This window comes from Staurois parvus, unplaced genomic scaffold (assembly GCF_062004578.1).
Source record: "Staurois parvus isolate SC_StPar_1 unplaced genomic scaffold, SC_StPar_1.0 ptg000633l, whole genome shotgun sequence".
Taxonomy (NCBI): Eukaryota; Metazoa; Chordata; class Amphibia; order Anura; family Ranidae; genus Staurois; species Staurois parvus.
The window spans coordinates 128,609-148,592 of NW_028318429.1; the positions used below are offsets into that span (position 1 = coordinate 128,609).

Sequence of the window (19,984 nt, forward strand, 5' to 3'; positions counted from 1 at the left end):
TCTTTCATGAATCCATGCTGTCTGTGGCTTAAAATATTTGTTTCCAGCAAGAACTCCTCTCTGTGTCTTTTATTAAACTCTCCATTATCTTCCCAACTATAGAAGTTACACTAACAGGTCTATAATTACTTGGGAAAAATTTTGACCCCTTTTTAAATATTGGCCCCACATTGGCCTTACGCCAATCCAGTGGTACTATGCCAGTCATTAAAGAGTCCCTAGAAATGAGAAACAATGGCTGTGAAATGACAGAGCTCAATTCTTATACGCCACTTCCATGTACCTACTCCCGGTATACCCCACTCACCGTGTACCTACTCCCGGTATACCCCACTCACCGTGTACCTACTCCCAGTATATCCCACTCACCGTGTACCTACTCCCAGTATATCCCACTCACCGTGTACCTACTCCCAGTATACCCCACTCACCATATACCTACTCCCAGTATACCCCACTCACCATATACCTACTCCCAGTATACCCCACTCACCGTGTACCTACTCCCGGTATACCCCACTCACCGTGTACCTACTCCCAGTATACCCCACTCACCGTGTACCTACTCCCGGTATACCCCACTCACCGTGTACCTACTCCCGGTATATCCCACTCCCCATGCACCTACTCCCAGTATATCCCACTCACCGTGTACCTACTCCCAGTATACCCCACTCACCGTGTACCTACTCCCAGTATACCCCACTCACCATGTACCTACTCCCAGTATACCCCACTCACCGTGTACCTACTCCCAGTATACCCCACTCACCGTGTACCTACTCCCAGTATACCCCACTCACCATGCACCTACTCCCAGTATATCCCACTCACCGTGTACCTACTCCCAGTATACCCCACTCACCATGCACCTACTCCCAGTATATCCCACTCACCGTGTACCTACTCCCAGTATACCCCACTCACCGTGTACCTACTCCCAGTATACCCCACTCACCGTGTACCTACTCCCAGTATACCCCACTCACCGTGTACCTACTCCCAGTATACCCCACTCACCGTGTACCTACTCCCAGTATAACCCACTCACCGTGTACCTACTCCCAGTATACCCCACTCACCGTGTACCTACTCCCAGTATACCCCACTCACCGTGTACCTACTCCCAGTATACCCCACTCACCGTGTACCTACTCCCAGTATACCCCACTCACCGTGTACCTACTCCCAGTATAACCCACTCATCGTGTACCTACTCCCAGTATACCCCACTCACCGTGTACCTACTCCCAGTATAACCCACTCATCGTGTACCTACTCCCAGTATACCCCACTCACCGTGTACCTACTCCCAGTATACCCCACTCACCATGTACCTACTCCCAGTATATCCCACTCATCGTGTACCTACTCCCAGTATACCCCACTCATCGTGTACCTACTCCCAGTATACCCCACTCACCGTGTACCTACTCCCAGTATACCCCACTCCCCGTGTACCTACTCCCAGTATACCCCACTCCCCATGTACCTACTCCCAGTATATCCCACTCACCATGTACCTACTCCCAGTATACCCCACTCCCCGTGTACCTACTCCCAGTATACCCCACTCCCCATGTACCTACTCCCAGTATATCCCACTCGCCATGTACCTACTCCCAGTATACCCCACTCACCATTAACCACAGTCACCGTGGACCCCACTGACCCCTTCATCATATATTCCATCCCTACACCTTTCACTCTTTAATCATCAATGGATCTTGTCTTTTAATAGTTGAAGATTGGGAGGCCTTCCAAGCCATTCTGGACCACACGTTCAACAAGCACCTGAAGTCTGACCCGGCCCTACACCCCGTTCTCATGTCAGAGGCACCTGTGAGTATTACCTCTGTGTGTCACCCTGTAGGAGGAGGGACACATGTTGTTACCCTGCAAGGGGCGGGTCTTATTTCTCCATCTTTGTATCTTTCAGTGGAATGCCAGAGCCAAGAGAGAGAAGCTCACCGAGTTGATGTTTGAACATTATAACATCCCCGCCTTCTTTTTGTGCAAGACGGCTGTCCTCACCGCGTATGTTTCCCCGTAATACGGGATGACGTCATGCAGTGTTCATTCTCAGTGTATCCTCTGACCAGACATTTTCCCTTAACCCCTTGCTCTCTGCAGATTTGCAAATGGCCGTTCCACAGGCCTGGTCCTGGACAGCGGATCCACCCACACCACCGCCCTTCCCGTCCATGATGGCTACGTCCTACAGCAGGGTGAGTGACACTGGCGAATTGTTAATGGCACCCAAAATGTGGAAAGCAGCTATGTACAAAAATTTGAAACCAATGCAGTAAAACATACCAACTGGAACACGGGAAAAAGCTGCAGGAGCACTTTGCCATTGAAATCATTGGGATACCCTATGAATGTTGCGCACAAATAAAAACACAAAATAAATGCGTTTCAAATACACTCGGTGGGAACAGCCTTGGCTCCATTCACATCTGCGAGTTCCAGGACCAGGCATGGAAACGTGTCTTTCTGTGCGCGCTCCCCGCAATATGTTAAAAATGTTCGTGCTATTAAACGTTAATGGCGCCCAAACGCGACAAGAAGATGCATGCTTTGCAACACTCAGAAATGTGCCAACCAAATGTGCTCCATAGGTTACTTTGCCATGCCTAGGGCAGTCCATTGAAGTCAAAGGGCGTTTCCAAAACGTGTGAAAAACATTAAATACAAGTTATATAATTTAAACTTTAATATAAATAAATAAATAAATAATAACATTTTTTAAAAAATTAAACAAAAATAATAAAATAAATTAAATATTAAAATAAAATATAAAAATAATAATAAGACAATTTAATTTTAGTTAATTCATAGAATTGAATAATAAGTTAGTCTTTAATGGCACCCCAAACTCAGCGAGCAGATGTGCGCTTTTGCCCTCCACGCAAGAACGTACAGCATAAAAATATGCGAACTGGAGCGTGGCAAAAAGCTCCATGAGCTTCCTTGCATCACTTGTCGTGTGTAGAGCAGCCCTTTGATTGCAAGGGGAGAATGTGCATTGCATGAAAAACGCACAGTTCAAAGACGCTAGGTGTGAATTAATGGCACAGCAAGCTCTCGGCGCATAGATGCGAACGCAACCTAAGTGTCGCTTCCCCCTGTACTCTATGGGGGGGGGGGGGTGTTGAATGTTGCAAAAGCCAATTACATGCCATTCATTCTCCACGAGCCGGGCCTTCATATTCCTTCTGTACTGAAATGTATTGTAATTGTACTGCCTCCCTTATATTGTAAAGTGCTGCGCAAACTGTTGGTGTCATATAAATCCTGTATAATAATAATAATAATAGAGCAGGGCCCTCAAACCCCTCGTGTTTTGTTTTGTTACTGTATTGTCTCATCTTCTGTCCCCCACTATAATGTACAGCGCTGAACAAACCTTTTGGTGCTATATAAATCCTGTATAATAATAATAATAATATATAAATCCTGTATAATAATAATAATACATAAATCCTGTATAATAATAATATATAAATCCTGTATAATAATAATAATACATAAATCCTGTATAATAATAATATATAAATCCTGTATAATAATAATAATAATATATAAATCCTGTATAATAATAATAATACATAAATCCTGTATAATAATAATAATAATACATAAATCCTGTATAATAATAATATATAAATCCTGTATAATAATAATAATACATAAATCCTGTATTATAATAATATATAAATCCTGTATAATAATAATAATAATATATAAATCCTGTATAATAATAATAATACATAAATCCTGTATAATAATAATAATAATATATAAATCCTGTATAATAATAATAATACATAAATCCTGTATAATAATACATAAATCCTGTATTATAATAATAATAATAATACATAAATCCTGTATAATAATAATATATAAATCCTGTATAATAATAATATATAAATCCTGTATAATAATAATATATAAATCCTGTATAATAATAAAAATAATAATATATAAAGCCTGTATAATAATAAAAATATTAATATATAAAGCCTGTATAATAATAATATATAAATCCTGTATAATAATAATAATAATATATAAATCCTGTATAATAATAATATATAAATCCTGTATAATAATAATATATAAATCCTGTATAATAATAATAATAATAATAATAATATATAAATCCTGTATAATAATATATAAATCCTGTATAATAATAATAATACATAAATCCTGTATAATAATACATAAATCCTGTATAATAATACATAAATCCTGTATTATAATAATAATAATAATACATAAATCCTGTATAATAATAATATATAAATCCTGTATAATAATAATAATACATAAATCCTGTATTATAATAATAATAATATATAAATCCTGTATAATAATAATATATAAATCCTGTATAATAATAAAAATAATAATATATAAAGCCTGTATAATAATAAAAATATTAATATATAAAGCCTGTATAATAATAATATATAAATCCTGTATAATAATAATAATAATATATAAATCCTGTATAATAATAATATATAAATCCTGTATAATAATAATATATAAATCCTGTATAATAATAATAATAATAATAATAATATATAAATCCTGTATAATAATATATAAATCCTGTATAATAATAATTATATATAAATCCTGTATAATAATAATAATAATAATATATAAATCCTGTATAATAATATATAAATCCTGTATAATAATAATAATATATAAATCCTGTATAATAATAATAATAATAATATATAAATCCTGTATAATAATATATAAATCCTGTATAATAATAATAATAATAATATATAAATCCTGTATAATAATAATATATAAATCCTGTATAATAATAATAATATATAAATCCTGTATAATAATAATAATAATAATAATATATAAATCCTGTATAATAATAATAATATATAAATCCTGTATAATAATAATATATAAATCCTGTATAATAATAATAATATATAAATCCTGTATAATAATAATAATATATAAATCCTGTTTTATAATAATTAATTTTTATCCAATGATGTCACCTATATGTTAGATCACTATAATGGAAAAGTAACGATTCTACAACAAAAAAAAGTGCTGGGAAGTCCTGCCATAACAAATTTAGGTGGTCCATTGGGTCACTGGTGACTCTACGTCTGTCTTTCAGGGATCGTTAAGTCGCCCCTGGCCGGTGATTTTATTACCATGCAATGCCGTGAATTATTCCAGGAGATGGGGGTGGAGATTATCCCGCCATACATGATCGCATCCAAGGTGAATAATTCCAATAAAACCGGACAATTGTGGATTGGTGTATTCGGATTTCCATCTTTGCTCATCTGGCACAGGCAAAAAAAAAATGTTGCAACGTTCGCTCGTCTTTATACACACAATGTTGGCTGGTTTATTTTCTCTGATGTTTTTAATGAAATAATTAAAAAAATGAGAATAGCTTGTTGAACGCACACAAAGATATAAAAGGAAGATGTAGGAATAAGCCCTGATGCACACGGGATGTTTTTACGGCGGCTGTTTTTGGCTTTTGACGTTTTTTTTCTACAGCCAGTAAACCCCCCCAGCATGTTATCCTCGGTGTCCATACACACAGAGACTGTAATCAATGTTTTTTGGCTGGGACGTTTTTTGGCTGGAAAAAAAACTCAGGACTAGTGGGGTTCTAGATGAGTTTTTTACCTGTAAAAACGCTCTAACACTAAAAAATGCAGCAAAATGCAGTAAAATGTGGTAAAACTCTGCAAAACAGTGTTTTTGGACTTTTTTTGATGAAAAAAATTTTTTTTGGGGTAAAAAGACGCTAAAAAATGCAAACGTAGAGAAACGTGGGAAAACGCTGCTAAACGCAGCAAAACGCCACTAAACGCTAATGCAAAAACGCTAAAAAAGTCAAATTTTTAACGTGACTTTGCACAGCTAACGTTATCAGCGTTATCAAAACGCCCCCCCAGTGTGCATGAGAGCTAAAGCGTAGCAGTAAAGTAATAAATAGAGAGATTTGTAGACTGGCCAGTAGAGGGCTCTGTATTCGACTGAACATCACTCAGCCCCCTTTTTTAACAGCTGCTGCGATAAAACTTCAGCCACACGGGGAGTGCATTGTTTTCAGTGGGTTGGCCAACTTATAGACTTGTATTGTGAAAAGCAGCAGAAAAGTGAAGCCAGTGAGTAGTCACACTATACATTGATTTTTTTTTAATGAACATACATGGATTAGATTTGCTTTTTCAAAAAGCTGAACTCTTTAATGTAATAAAAAAACAAAATACAAAAAAAACAAAAGAAACTAAACCTTGCCTATAAGCCTCTTAGTTTTGAGGTCCTGATAAGCGGCATTGCTCCCTCTGGTTTTATGTCTTCTCCAGGAGCCAGTACGGGAAGGGTCATCCCCCAACTGGAGGAAGAAGGACAAGCTGCCCACCGTCGCCAAATCCTGGCAGAACTACATGAGCAATGTGAGTGCTTGTTAGCACCGGCTTTGTTAGCGTGTGCAGGAGATACATGGTGGACCCAACCTATGGGGGACAAAGTCCTCCTGGACCAATGGGAAAGATGACAAAGTGCACCCCTCTCCCTTTCCATAAGATGTTAGTAAAGTGAAAGTGCCACAGAGCAAAGTGGAGGATTGAAATTTAAGAATCACCGTCACATTTTTGTGGCCCACTGCATTACATGGCCCACGTTAACATGAGGTATTATGCGGCTCCATTGGGTAAGATGGCCCATTCATTGGCAAGGAGCTGACTACCTACAGCAATGGGAAAAAAAAAAAAACAGGCAGGTGGCAATTTTTTTAAGGCATGGTCCCTTGGCACCCAATCCACTTGTGTGTTGATCTCAGTGATTGCGACCCCAAGACACCGCACAAAATGCCACATGCTCCCATGGAATACATGGGTGTAGAGGGGTTCCAAGGGTCAGGTTTTGGCATCATGGTTTAGGGTCAGGTTTAAGAGCTGGGTCAAGTTATGTAATGCAGTGGGTCACCTTCACGCTTTTGTGGCCCACTGCATTACATATTCGGGGTCATGTTAACTTGACGTATTATGTGCCTCCATTGGGTAAGATGGCCCATTCATTTTCAAGGAGCTTGCTACACACAGCAATGGGCAAAAAAAAAACCAGGCAGGCAGCAATTTTTTTAAGGCATGGTCCATTGGCACCCAATGCACTTGCGTGTTATTCTCAATAATTGCGACCCCAAGACACTGCACAAAAGGCCACATGCTCCCATGGAATACATGGGTGTAAAGGGGTATCAAGGATCAGGTCTTGGCGTCATGGTTTAGGGTCAGGTTTAAGAGCTGGGTCAAGTTATGTAATGCAGTGGGTCATCTTCACGCTTTTCTGGCCCACTGCATTACATATCAGCGGTCATATTAACATGATGTATTATGTGCCTCCATTGGGTAAGATGGCCCATTCATTTACAAGGAGCTTGCTACACACAGCAACGGGTGAAAAAAAAAAAAACGGGCCGGCAGCAATTTTTTTAAGGCATGGTCCATTGCCACCCAATGCACTTGCGTGTTATTCTCAGTGATTGTGACCCCAAGACATTGTACAAAATGCCACATGGTCCTATGGAATACATGGGTGTAAAGGGGTTCCAAGGGTCAGGCTTTGGCATCATGGTTTAGCGTCAGGTTTAAGAGCTGGGTCAAGTTTAGGGTAGGGGTCAGGTTTTAGAGTTAGGCGGGTGTCAAACTGGTGGCCCTCCAGCTGTTGCCAAACTACAAGTCCCATGAAGTATTGCAAGATTGACAGTTACAAGTATGACTCCCAAAGGCAGAGGAATGATGGGACTTGTAGTTTCACAACAGCTGGAGGGCCGCCAGTTTAACACCCCTGGGCCTAAGAGATTGTGCTACATCCTTAGTTTGGTTAGCTTAAAGTGACCTTGTACTCCTCCCAAGCAGGGTAAAGCTTCAGGTTAATACAATGTACCCCTCTGCAGCAGCAAATACTCACTTTTGCGTTGCTTCTCTGCTGTTCCATTCAGTCACCAATCATGAAGAAATTACCTGGATATGGAGGAATATGAGACTTGATTCCCTTTCTCCAAGGTGTCAATGCTGGTGCTCGATGATTGGCTCAACGCCATCACTTGGGGGTAGAGGGAGAGCTCTTAGCCCTGTGTAAGCTCTAAAGTGTTGGCTTTGAGCTTCATCAGGTCTTCTTTTATTCAATCTAGAGGGGTGAGATAGTAAAGGGGGTGGAATTCATGTGAACCTGACTCTTTGGTTTGTTTGAGCAAGAAATTGGATCACTTTGATTCAGGAGGCGGAGTCAGGAATAGAGATACGTACATTTTATAAGATAAACATTATTTGTTTTGGTGGGTAATTTAACTTTTAGGGCGTCTTATAATTTGTAAATTCCATGGCTAGTGAAACTTTCTGTGAAGAAAAGTACTGTGCCTAATTTATAGCGTCATATAGGGGTTGGACAAAATGATGGAAAATCATGGAAAGAAGGCGCCTCTAAGGCTACGTTCACACTAGCCTTGTGTGCAGGCGGCAGAGAGGCGTTTGGGAAGCGTTTTTACCGCTTCCCAAACGCCTCTGCCAATTCTGCACATTACAGCACATGGTGCTGTTCTAACAGGAGCGTTTGCGTCGCGTCGCGTTGCGTCGCGGCAAAACGGACGCCTCTGGTCGAGTCAGGAGGCTTTGAAGCCTCCTATTCTCATCTATGGTGCCGCTCCGCAAACGCCCGGCCGGCGTTTGCGACGCGGTTGCGCCGCGTTTGCGGAGCGGTAACACCACTCAAATGCATTATAGGCGTTTAGTATTGTATTGGCAATTTTATTCACATACAAAGCTACAAATCCACTTACAAGAAGTCAAAGCATGAGGCTCTTCATAGTAAAGTTGACCGATGCTCCTGGTGGTGTTTCCCTCAGATCCTTCTCCACCATTGACCCCCCCCGGATCTTTCTCCACCATTGAACCTTGTCCTACAAAATTGACCATAGTGGCTCTATGATATTGAGGTCCGGTGACTGTGACGCTCAGGGAAGGTGTAAGACTTCGCCTGCATGCTCGTCAAACTACAATATGACAACACCAGCTGTGTGCATTGGAGCATTATCACCTTAGTAAATGGCGCTGTCTCCAGGAAACAATGTCTGTACCATTGGGAGCACATTGTCGGCCAAAATTTATACATAGTCACTGGCAGTGACTCTACCTTTCAAGGTGATGATGGGGCCTGCAAAATACCAAGATATAGCTGCCCAGACCATGATTGTGCCGCCACCATGCTTTACCGTTGGCCGGTCCTGGTCATTAGCTTGGGGCGGTGTTTGGCTCACGTAAACACGTCCGGTGGTTGGGAACAGTGTGAAACTCGATTAATCGGACCACATTACAGTCTTCCATCGATCGATTTATGGGTGTTGCACCACTCTCTCCTCTTCTCAGCATTAATATCAATCACTGACGGTTTGGCAAATGATGCTCACCCTTGGAATCTTCTCTGCTGAGCCCATGTTTTGTGGGCATGGGCTTATGAAGACTGAGATTGAGCTCTGCAGTCACTTTTTCAGCAGTTGTCTACTTACGGGTCACAATCCTGTGCAATGTCCGTTTGTCTTTTTTCGGTCAGTTGACCATGTGGACCGCGCTTATGATTATCATACGCCATTTTCCTGGAAACTGTTGATGCCGTCATAACCTTTGATACTGTACCTCGCGATGCGGCAATGTATCGAAACTTTCAGTAGCAGAGGAACCAGCTAAGTGACACCAACAATTTGACCTTCTGTACGCTCGGACATGACTTGGTATGACTAGCAGCGCACGCAGCGAATGAGGAAAGTGGGGCTTCCCACCTGTTAGCTAGGTGTCTCATCACACAGCGGAAGCAAAAGAATGTTACAGCACTTCCAACGCCAAACACATCGTCACTTTCACGCCTGCAAATCATGGGAGTGTTTCTATTTTTTTTGTCCAACCCCTGTAGATGTACCATTTGTCACACATGAAGCCAGTTTCTGGTCTAGGAATGAATATATCGTATACTGTATATCATATGTAACTGTCCCTCCATCTCCACCAGGAGGTCATCCAGGATTTCCAGGCCTCCGTCCTACAAGTGTCAGACTCTCCGTATGATGAACAGTAAGTGCCAGCATGAAACGGCCTCCATGACAGACAGTATAGATTGTAAGCTCTCATGGTCAGGGCTCTCCTCATCCTCTTGTATTGAATGGCATTGTAACTGAACTGGAACCCTTTATTTTGTAAAGTGCTGTGTAAACTGTTGGCGCCATATAAATCCTGTATAATAATAATAATAATATGTTTTCATAAAAAAATACATATATTTATATATATATATATATACAGTATATAGTTATATTTAGATGAAACCCCATCAGGGGCGGACTGACCATTTGGAAATCATCAGGGTCAGTAGGGGGCCCCCATGAGATGCCCCTGGTACCTTTCATAGGGTTTTTGAGTGTGGTTTGAGTGAGGGTGAGGACACAGGGGCCCCATGATCCCCTATTACCTGGGGGCCCCATGAGTTAGTTGTCAGTCCGCCCCTGAACTCTATTGGCTGATGAACAAGCACTGTGTGTATAAATATATAACAATAATAACAAAGATATAAAAGTGTGATTTAATGTCGCAGAGCATGGACTGATATTTTCCCCTCTGTGCAGGGTGGCCGCTCAGATGCCCACCGTCCATTATGAGATGCCCAATGGCTACAACACAGACTATGGTGCGGAGAGGCTGCGTATACCCGAGGGGCTCTTCGACCCGTCCAATGTGAAGGTGACACATAGCAATCCATCTGTACCTGTAGGACCACACCCACCTCCCCAGGATGGAAGGCTATAGCAGCAATAGGAGTACTAATACCCCTCCCAGCTATGGGACTAGCAATACCCCTCCTAGCTAGGAAAATAGTAATACCCCTCCAAGCAATGGGAGTACTGATCCTCCATGGAATGGAAGTACTAATACCCCTCCCATTAATGGGAGTACTAATACCCCTACCAGTAATGGGGGTACTAATAACCCTTCCAGTAAATTAATTACTAATACCCCTCCCACTAATGGAGGTACTAATACCACTCCCAGCAATGAGCGTACCAGCTCCCCTCCCATTAATGGAAGCACTAATACCCCTACCAGTAATGGGGGTACTAATATTCCTCCCAGTAATTGGAGCACTACTATTCCTCCCAGCACTACTAATACGCCTCCCAGCAATGGGAACACTAATACCCCTCCCAGTTATGGGACTAGCAGTACCTCAGCCAGCTATGGGACTGGTAATACTAGCAATGGGAGTATTAATATCCCACTGGCAATGGGAGCACTAATACTTCTCCCAGCAATGAGAGTACTAATACCCTTCCCATTAATGGAAATACTAATATCCCTCCCAGTAATGGGGGTACTAATAAACCTCCCAGTAATGGGAGTACTAATACCCTTCACAGGCATGGGAGTACCAATACCCTTCCCTGAATTTGGAGTACTAATACCCCACCCAGTAATGGAACTACTAATACTCCTCCCAGGAATGGGAGTACTATTACCCCTCCCAGTAATGGGAGTACCAATACCCCTCCCAGTAATGGGAGTACCAATACCCCCCCCAGTATTGGGAGTACTGGCTTTTCTGTCCTGTTAAATGTATACACTGATAAAATGATGATATCTAATGAGTTCCCTGCATACCAAACGCACCTAAAACGGGTCCAAAATCCAGCACATCACAGCAGGCAGTATACTAAATAGAAATGATATCCTGTAGGGGGCACTTTTGTAAATTTTCTTCTCTTTTTAGGGTCTCTCTGGTAACACCATGCTGGGGGTGGGACACGTAGTGACCAGCAGTATCGGGATGTGTGACATCGATATAAGACCGGTGAGAACATATAATGGGGGGCTTGACCTTAGTCATGTGCCATCTGCCTGGATGCATGGGGTGCCCTCTTGTGGCAGGTTTACAGGATTTTTTGGAAACCCCACATCTGGGTCCTCTGCTCCCCCACCCCAGGACTGTTCTCAGGAAGGGGGTCACTGGGTTGGCCAGGGAACTGAGATATGGAGTCTTCCACAGCTTCATAATCCAAGGGTCACCACTTATGAAGCTCCTGGTGGGCCTGAGGCAAATGCCAAATGTCCATGTCTCCGCCAGTATTTTTCTATTCCATTAAAAAAAACTTTATTGTACCATGAATGAGTTCACAACAAGTCCAAGCACATTTCCCTCCATCAGACCCATACTCTGTCACCACTGACGCGTTTCACCCCAGCTTGGGGCTTAATCATAGAGGTGAAGAGTTGGAGCAGGGTGGGAGTATTTATACCCATCAATTGATCAATTGTCTCGCAATGTTAGTTTCCCCTAAGAAGTAAAAGTTGGTTATCCAGATCTCATTTTCAATCAGTACTATTAACTCACCCCCCATGAACCAAGAACTCTAAACTTGGGTCACCGGGGCAAGAAGTGAAGGTAAATCTCCCCAATAGGGACATAGACATTGATAAAACCCCAGACACATGATCAATGTATTATATGTAATGTGAATGTCTGTGTTGGCAGGGTCTGTACGGCAGTGTCATTGTCACCGGAGGTAACACACTCCTCCAAGGCTTTAACGACAGGCTGAACCGCGAACTGTCACAGAAAACGCCACCGGTAAGAGGCTGGAGACCGCCATTCCTTTTTTCCAGAAAATCCAATATCTTCACGCACAGTTTGATGATGGTGGATAGATATGACAGTTTATTGGGTTATACTAAATATTAAAAGACTCCAGGATGCAACTCCCCCAGGTTCATTCTGCTCTACTCTGCAGAAGAATGGACCAGGCAGCAGGACTGTGGACCCCAGCCAGGGCAGCCATCAGAAATTTTGGGGCCCCTTACACAGCTTTAGGCCTGGGCCCCTCCGAGCGTGACCATCAACATTCCCCAGAACCCACCCGCTGGCCATCCCACCAAGTCCCACACCATGTCCTTCTCCATCCCATGTCCTTCTTCTCCCCCTTCCCTTGCCCTCCTCTTCCAGTCTCATCTCCTCCAACCCTTGTCCTCCTCCTCCAGTCCCATCTCTTCCATACCATGTCTTCCTCTTCCAGTCTCATCTCCCCCATCCCACATCCTCCGCCTCCAGTCTCATCTCCCCCATTCCACGTCCTCCTCTAGTCTCATCTCCCCCATCCCATGTCCCTGTCCCCTTCCTCCAGTCCCACCTCCTCCATCGCATGTCCTCCTCTTCCAGTCTCACCTTCCCCATCCCATTTCCTCCTCCTCCTCCAGTCTCATCTCCCCCAGCTCATGTCCTCCTCCTCCAGTCCCATCTCTTTTATCCCATGTCCTCCTCTGCCATTCCCATCTCCTTCATCCCATGTCCTCCTCTTCCAGTCCCATCTCCTCCATCCCATGTCCTCCTCCAGTCCCATCTCCTGCATCCCAAGTCCTCCACTTCCAGTCTTATCTCCCCCATCCCATTTCCTCCATCTCCTCCAGTCTCGTCTCCCCATCGCATGTCCTCCTCCTTCAGTCCCATCTCCTCCATCCAATATCCTCGTCTTCCAGTCTCATCTCCTCCATCCGATGTCCTCCTCCTCCTCCAGTCCCATCTCCTCCTTCCCATGTCCTCCTCCTCCTCCAGTCTCATCTCCTCCATCCCATGTCCTCCTCCTTCAGTCTCATCTCCCCCATTCCATGTCCTCCTCCTTCAGTCCCATCTCCTCCATCCAATGTCCTCCTCTTCCAGTCTCATCTCCCTCATCCCATGTCCTCCTCCTCCTCCAGTCCCATCTCCTCCATCCCAAGTCCTCTTCTTCCAGTCTTACCTCCCCCATCCCAGGTTCTCCTCCATCCCATGTCATCCTCCTCCAGTTTAATCTCTTCAATCCCATGTCCTCCTCTTCCAGTGTCATCTCCCCCATCCTATGTCCTCCTCCATCTCATGTCATCCTCCTCCAGTCTCATCTGCCCCATCCCATGTCCTTCTCCTTCAGTCTCATCTGCCCCATCCCATGTCCTTCTCCTTCAGTCCCATCTCTTCCATTCAATGTCCTCTTCTTTCACTCTCATCTCCCCCATCCCATCTCCTCCTCCTCCAGTCTCATCTCCTCCATCCCATGTCCTTCTTTTCTAGTCTTATCTCCCGCATCCCATGTCCTCCTCCTCTTCCATCCCATGTTGTACTTCTACAGTCTCATCTCCCTACTATGTCAGTCCTCCTCCCTCTGTAGTCCATCTCTCCCTACTGCGCCCTCAGAACAGCCCTGATCCAGGTGAATTACCTCAGTGTATGGACCTTCCTCTGTCCTGGGGCTCACTTTGCTCTGTCAATCGGACCAGGAGACAGAAAGAAAGAAAGAAAAAGAGAGAGAGAGAAAGAAAGAAAGAAAAAAGAGAGAGAGAGAGAGAAAGAAAGAAAGAAAGAAAGAAAGAAAAAAAAGAGAGAAAGAAAGAAAGAAAGAAAGAAAAAAAGAGAGAGAGAGAGAGAGAGAGAGAAGAGAGAGAGAGAGAGAGAGAGAGAGAAGAAAGAAAAAAGAGAGAGAGAGAAAGAGAGAGAGAGAGAGAGAGAGAGAGAGAGAGAGAGAGAGAGAGAGAGAGAGAGAGAGAAAGCAAGAAAGAAAGAAAGAAAGAAAGAAAGAAAGAAAGAAAGAAAGAGATTTCTGAACAGCTAGAGTAAAAAAGTTTGGATTAATTAGGAACTGACCTCCCACCAGCACTGCAGGGAAATACATTGTAACAATATTGTTCTAATGAATTTATGGATGAAGTCTTCTTATTCGGACAGATTAGGTGTGGTGGGGTGAAGGGGAGAGCTCTCACCTCAATGCTGGGATTAATTGGGAAATACAAGAGGTAATAATGGACATGTGTATAGGTCAGGATGAAATGATTGTATATACAGGTCAGCTTGCTTTGCCTTTGGCAGTAGTAGCTTCATGAAACCTTAGCAGGAGAACTGAATTGACATATAGTTCAGGCGTGTAAGGATTAATCCAAGAAGTGATCAATCGAGAAGTGAAGAGGATTAAATGAATGTGTTGTGTATATAGTTCATACGTTAGTGGGATATCTCCTCCAATTGTTGTCTGTCCCGCAGAGCATGCGCCTCAAGCTCATCGCCAGCAACAGCTCCATTGAACGCCGCTTCAGCTCTTGGATCGGAGGCTCCATACTCGCCTCTCTGGTATGCAAATCTATTTATAAACCCTTCTTGGTCATGGTGGGGGCATCCCATTCAGAAGTCAGACATTTTAATGATCTATTAGTGATTATAGAACTGAATTAATTTTTGTCTTTTATATCTGCCTGGAGTTCAGCTTTCAAGAACTCCAGGATAGACAAAAATAATTGCCCATTAGTACACTCCCCGACACCAAACACTGAACACTTAATACATTTGTGGAATTCCTTACCATTGAAGAGAAAGGTCCAACTGAATTTTCAGGAAGTCATCTCTGTAATTCAGCATCTGCTCTGCCAAAGAGGAGGTGTAAGAGCCAAGATTAGATTATATCCTCTCCTCTCAGGAAACTACACTTCCCATCAACCACTTTATTAGGTCCACCTGTTCAATTGCTTGGTAGCACAAATTGCTAATCAGTCAATCACATGGCAGCAACTCAATGCATTTAGGCATCTAAACGTGGTGAAGATAAGAACGGGGAAAAAGGGGATTTAAGTGACTTCGAACGTGGCATGGTTGCTGGTGCCAGACGGGCTAGTGTGAGTATTCAAAAAATTGCTGATCTGTTGGGGTTTTCACGCACAACCATCTCTAGGGTTTACCGAGAATGGTCCAAAAAAAAGAAAATATCCAGTGAGTGGCAGTTGTGTGGAGGAAAATGCCTTGTTGATGTCAGAGGAGAATGGGCAGATGGTAGGGTCAGAATTTGTCATAAACAACATGAAAGCATGGATCCATCCTGCCTTGTATCAACGGTTCAGGCTGGTGGTGGTGGTGTTATGGTGTGGTGGATCCATCCTGCTTTGTATCAATGGTTCAGTCTGGTGGTGGTGGTGTTATGGTGTGGTGGATCCATCCTGCTTTGTATCAATGGTTCAGTCTGGTGGTGGTGGTGTTATGGTGTGGGGGATCCATCCTGCCTTGTATCAATGGTTCAGGCTGGTGGTGGTGGTGTCATGGTGTGGGGGATCCATCCTGCCTTGTATCAATGGTTCAGGCTGGTGGTGGTGGTGTCATGGTGTGGGGGAGATTTTCTTGGCACTAGCAAGGTGGACTTAATAAAGTGGCCGGTGAGTACCTGGCTGAGGTTCAGGTTTAGGTCAAAGCAGGTGGCAGACAAGAGTATGCAGTGTCCAGACAGAGGTCAAGGCAGGTGGTAGGTAAGAGGAGTCAGTGTCCAGGCAAAGGTCTAGACAGCCATCAGTAAGAGTGGTCAGTGTCTCAGCAAAGGTTGAAGCAGGCAGCAGGCAAGAGTAATCAGTGTCCAGGCAGAGGTTGGGGTGGATTGCAAACAAGAACAGTCAGTTTCCAGGCAGAGGTTGAGGCAGGTGTCAGGCAAAAGAAGTCAGGCCCGGGCAGAGGTCAAAGCAGACGGTAAGCAACAGCAGTCAATGTCCAGGCACATTCTTAGTCAAGTAGCAGGTGGGAGTAGTCAGTGTCCAGGCAAAGTTGAGGCAGGCAGCAGGAAGAATAGTCAGCATCCATGCAGAGGTGGAGGAAAGTGGCAGGCAAGCGTAGTCAGTGTCCAGACAGAAGTTGGGGTGGGCGGCAGGCAAGAGTAGTCCATGTCCAGGCACAGGTTGAGTCAGGTAGCAGGCAAGAGTAGTCAGTGTCCAGGCAAAGGTGGAGGCAGGCAGCAGGCAAGAGTACTCAGGTTCAAGGCAGAGATTGAAACAGGGAGCAGGCAAGAGTACTCAGTGTCCAAGCGGGTGGTAGGCAAGAGCAGTCAGAATCAAGGTAGCAGACGGCAGGTGGCAGGCAAGAGCAGTCAGAATCAAGGTAGCAGACGGCAGGTGGCAGGCAAGAGCAGTCAGAATCAAGGTAGCAGACGGCAGGTGGCAGGCAAGAGCAGTCAGAATCAAGGTGGTGGTCAAGGCAGGCAGCAGGCAAGAGTTTTCAGTATTCAGGCAGATGTTGATGCAGACAACAGTAATTAGTGTCCAGATAGAGGTCCAGACAGGCAAGTGTAGTCAGTATCCAGGCAGAAGGTGAGCATCAGGCAAGAGTATTCAGAGTACAGTCAGGGATTAAGACAGGTAGCAGACAAGACTAGTCAGTGCTTGGGTAGAGGTTGAGGTGGGTGGCAGACAAGAGTAGTCAGTATTCAGACAGAGGTCGAGGCATGTGGCAGGCAAGAGAAGTCAGTGGATAAGCAGAGGTTGAGGCAGATTGTGGGCAAGAGTAGTCCGTGTCCAAACAGAGGTCAAAACAGGTGGTAGGCAAGAGTAGTCAGCGTCCAGGCACAGAATGAAGCAGGCAAGAGTAGTCAGGGTCCAGGTAGAGGTTGAATCAGGCATTAGGCATGAGTACTCACTGTCCAGACAGAGGTCAAGGCATTCAAGAGTAGCCCAGGTCCAGACAGAGGTCAAGGCATTCAAGAGTAGCCCAGGTCCAGACAGAGGTCAAGGCATTCAAGAGTAGCCCAGGTCCAGACAGAGGTCAAGGCATTCAAGAGTAGTCTGTGTTCAGGCAGAGGTTGAGGCACCCAACGTACACCCAGCATCAGGGGTTCACAGCAATACATGAGTGTCAGCGCTCATATACCTCAAAGCACCACATACTGTACATGCTTATGGGCACCTTGCTGTATGTGGACAGGATGGACCAGGACCAGGGCCGCTGCTTCCACTAGGCAAACTAGACAGCCGCCTAGGGCGCACTGCCACCTAGGGGTGCCTGGGCACAGCACAGGCCAGCACTTTCTCTGATTGGGATGCCGTCACCTCCATGAATGATCCTTCAGCTGAGAGGAGGGGTGGCAGAGGGGAAGAAGAAAGGACAGAGGAAGAGGACAGGTGTCTGGAGCCAGTGTAGCAGCTGAGCTGCTGCTCCTTCTAGTGTTCCTCTTAGACTCAGTCCTTTTCTGCAAGCCAGCTGGTGACTGCTGATCACTGTGGAATTCCAGCCCTTCTTTTCCTATTCATCAGTGGAGGTGAAGCTGTGCCTGCGGAGGAAGGTAATGTCTGACTCTGATGTCTCCTGTCTGTGTGAGTGTGACTGGCCGACCATCCATCACATGTGCAATGTGTCAGTGAGTGATGACATCATCACCATCCCACAGCCTGCTCTTCTAGTGCCTGCTGTTCTGTGTCAGTGTTGGTGGTGGTGTGTTGTGACGGGTCTGTCACTGTGTGGGATTGTTCAGTTCAGCTGCCTGAGGTCACAGCGTTTTACCTCCCCCCATTGCCTGGGATCTGTCAGAGTGTGGATCCATCCTCCTGCCACAGCTAGCCACAGATACACTCCGTCCGGGACACCACTGGTTTTGTCTTTAATATCAGTGCTGGTGGCATCTCATGGCACTTATTTTTACAAATGAAAAGAAATTTAGCGGTTTCATGTTTTGTTGATTTAATACTTTCTACTGTTTTTACATTTTTCATTTGTTTTTTTTGGGGGGGGCAGGGGGGCGCAAGTACCTGGTCTTGCCTAAGGTGCAAAATAGTCAGGAAGTACAGATGCAGACCATAGAGGTGTTGCAATAATTGGGTTCTGTAAACAACAGTGCAGCAAAGGAGAGCTTGGAAGCATGCAAAAAGGAGCCTTGAGTGCCACCTGCTGGCTAGAAATGAGAATGTGCAATGTGATACATATACAGTGGTCTACACTTACATATAAATATATTAGAAGTATTTTTGACCTTGTCTGTTGTCGGTCCCTCCTTCCCGTCTCGGAATGTGTCCATCAGTGCTGTGTCTCTCCGCAGGGCACCTTCCAGCAGATGTGGATCTCCAAGCAGGAATACGAGGAGGGAGGAAAGCAGTGCGTGGAGCGGAAGTGTCCTTGAGCCGCCAATTCACCGATGCTGTGCTTTACCGCCATCGCCATGCAATGTCACCGCCTGCAGGAAGTCCATACACACCTATTATACCGTGTGACTACCCCCACCTTCCCCCCCCCCCCAAGCGTCAGACTCACTCATCACATTGCAGCATGTGATCCAGAAATGCTGTGTGTTAAAGGAGAACTCCGCCAAGCACCATTACCATGTTATCCAGTACTGCCCCGATTCCTGGGGAAGGCTCGCTGTTTCCATTCTAACTGCCAGGAACATGTGCCGGACATTTGAAATTTCAACTACCATGTCAAAGCAAAAATGAACCAGGAAAAAAAGAGACCATGATGGGACCTCCCAATGGGGGGTGGAAGGGTGGGGGATGTAATGAAAACCCGAAACATGACCAATAAAGATTCATGTGACCCATCAGTGCCGGTTCCGGACCCTGTGCTGTGCCTCATTCTCTGCTGTCACTTTTTTTTTTATAAGATCTTTCCATATGTATTACATACTATATTTTATACCCGATGATATCATCACTTGGTCTCTGTGCTTCTCTATGCTATGCCGGCAAATCACAGCCCCCTGCCCCAGTACTCCTCTCAAGAGTCCCCAGTCCTAATGCAAGCAGTGGGAGGCATTTTGCAACTATCAATATGACTTGACGGGTGGTGGTGAGTCTGGAGGAGTCCCTAGGTTATGTCCACATGTGTTGCCAAGCCTCCATGACTGAACTCCAATGATGGAAAAGGGTGGTCCAGGGACAGCCAGGCTGGGGAGGAAAGTCAGATGATGCCAGGCGTCCTCCAGCCAGGAAATGAGGCGGAGCTCTCTCTGACTTGCTGAGTCCCATAGAGGAATGTGAACATCCAAGGGGCTCAGCTACTTCATGCAGTTGTGCGCACTCAGGAGACGGCTTTTTGTGAGAGCGAAAAAATAAAGGGGCCACCTACTGTAGAGTAGCAGGTTTTCATGCTATCTCTGACTGCTGCA

General features: G+C 44.5%; 1 protein-coding gene across 2 annotated transcripts in view; it reads left to right on the forward strand.

Moving 5' to 3' along the window:
* Positions 1–19,420, forward strand: part of LOC149449293 (actin-like protein 6B) — a 56,152-nt gene extending 36,732 nt beyond the window's left edge. For both annotated transcript variants that reach the window (XM_089693428.1, XM_089693427.1), the window contains exons 4-14: positions 1,742–1,842; positions 1,940–2,037; positions 2,134–2,228; positions 5,177–5,283; positions 6,390–6,479; positions 10,087–10,148; positions 10,697–10,811; positions 11,836–11,916; positions 12,598–12,693; positions 15,127–15,213; positions 18,920–19,420. In XM_089693428.1, the coding sequence (XP_089549554.1) occupies positions 1,742–1,842; positions 1,940–2,037; positions 2,134–2,228; positions 5,177–5,283; positions 6,390–6,479; positions 10,087–10,148; positions 10,697–10,811; positions 11,836–11,916; positions 12,598–12,693; positions 15,127–15,213; positions 18,920–19,000 (1,013 nt within the window). In that variant the 3' untranslated portion in view covers positions 19,001–19,420. The remainder of the gene's footprint in view (positions 1–1,741; positions 1,843–1,939; positions 2,038–2,133; positions 2,229–5,176; positions 5,284–6,389; positions 6,480–10,086; positions 10,149–10,696; positions 10,812–11,835; positions 11,917–12,597; positions 12,694–15,126; positions 15,214–18,919) is intronic.
* The last annotated feature ends 564 nt before the right edge of the window (positions 19,421–19,984 follow it).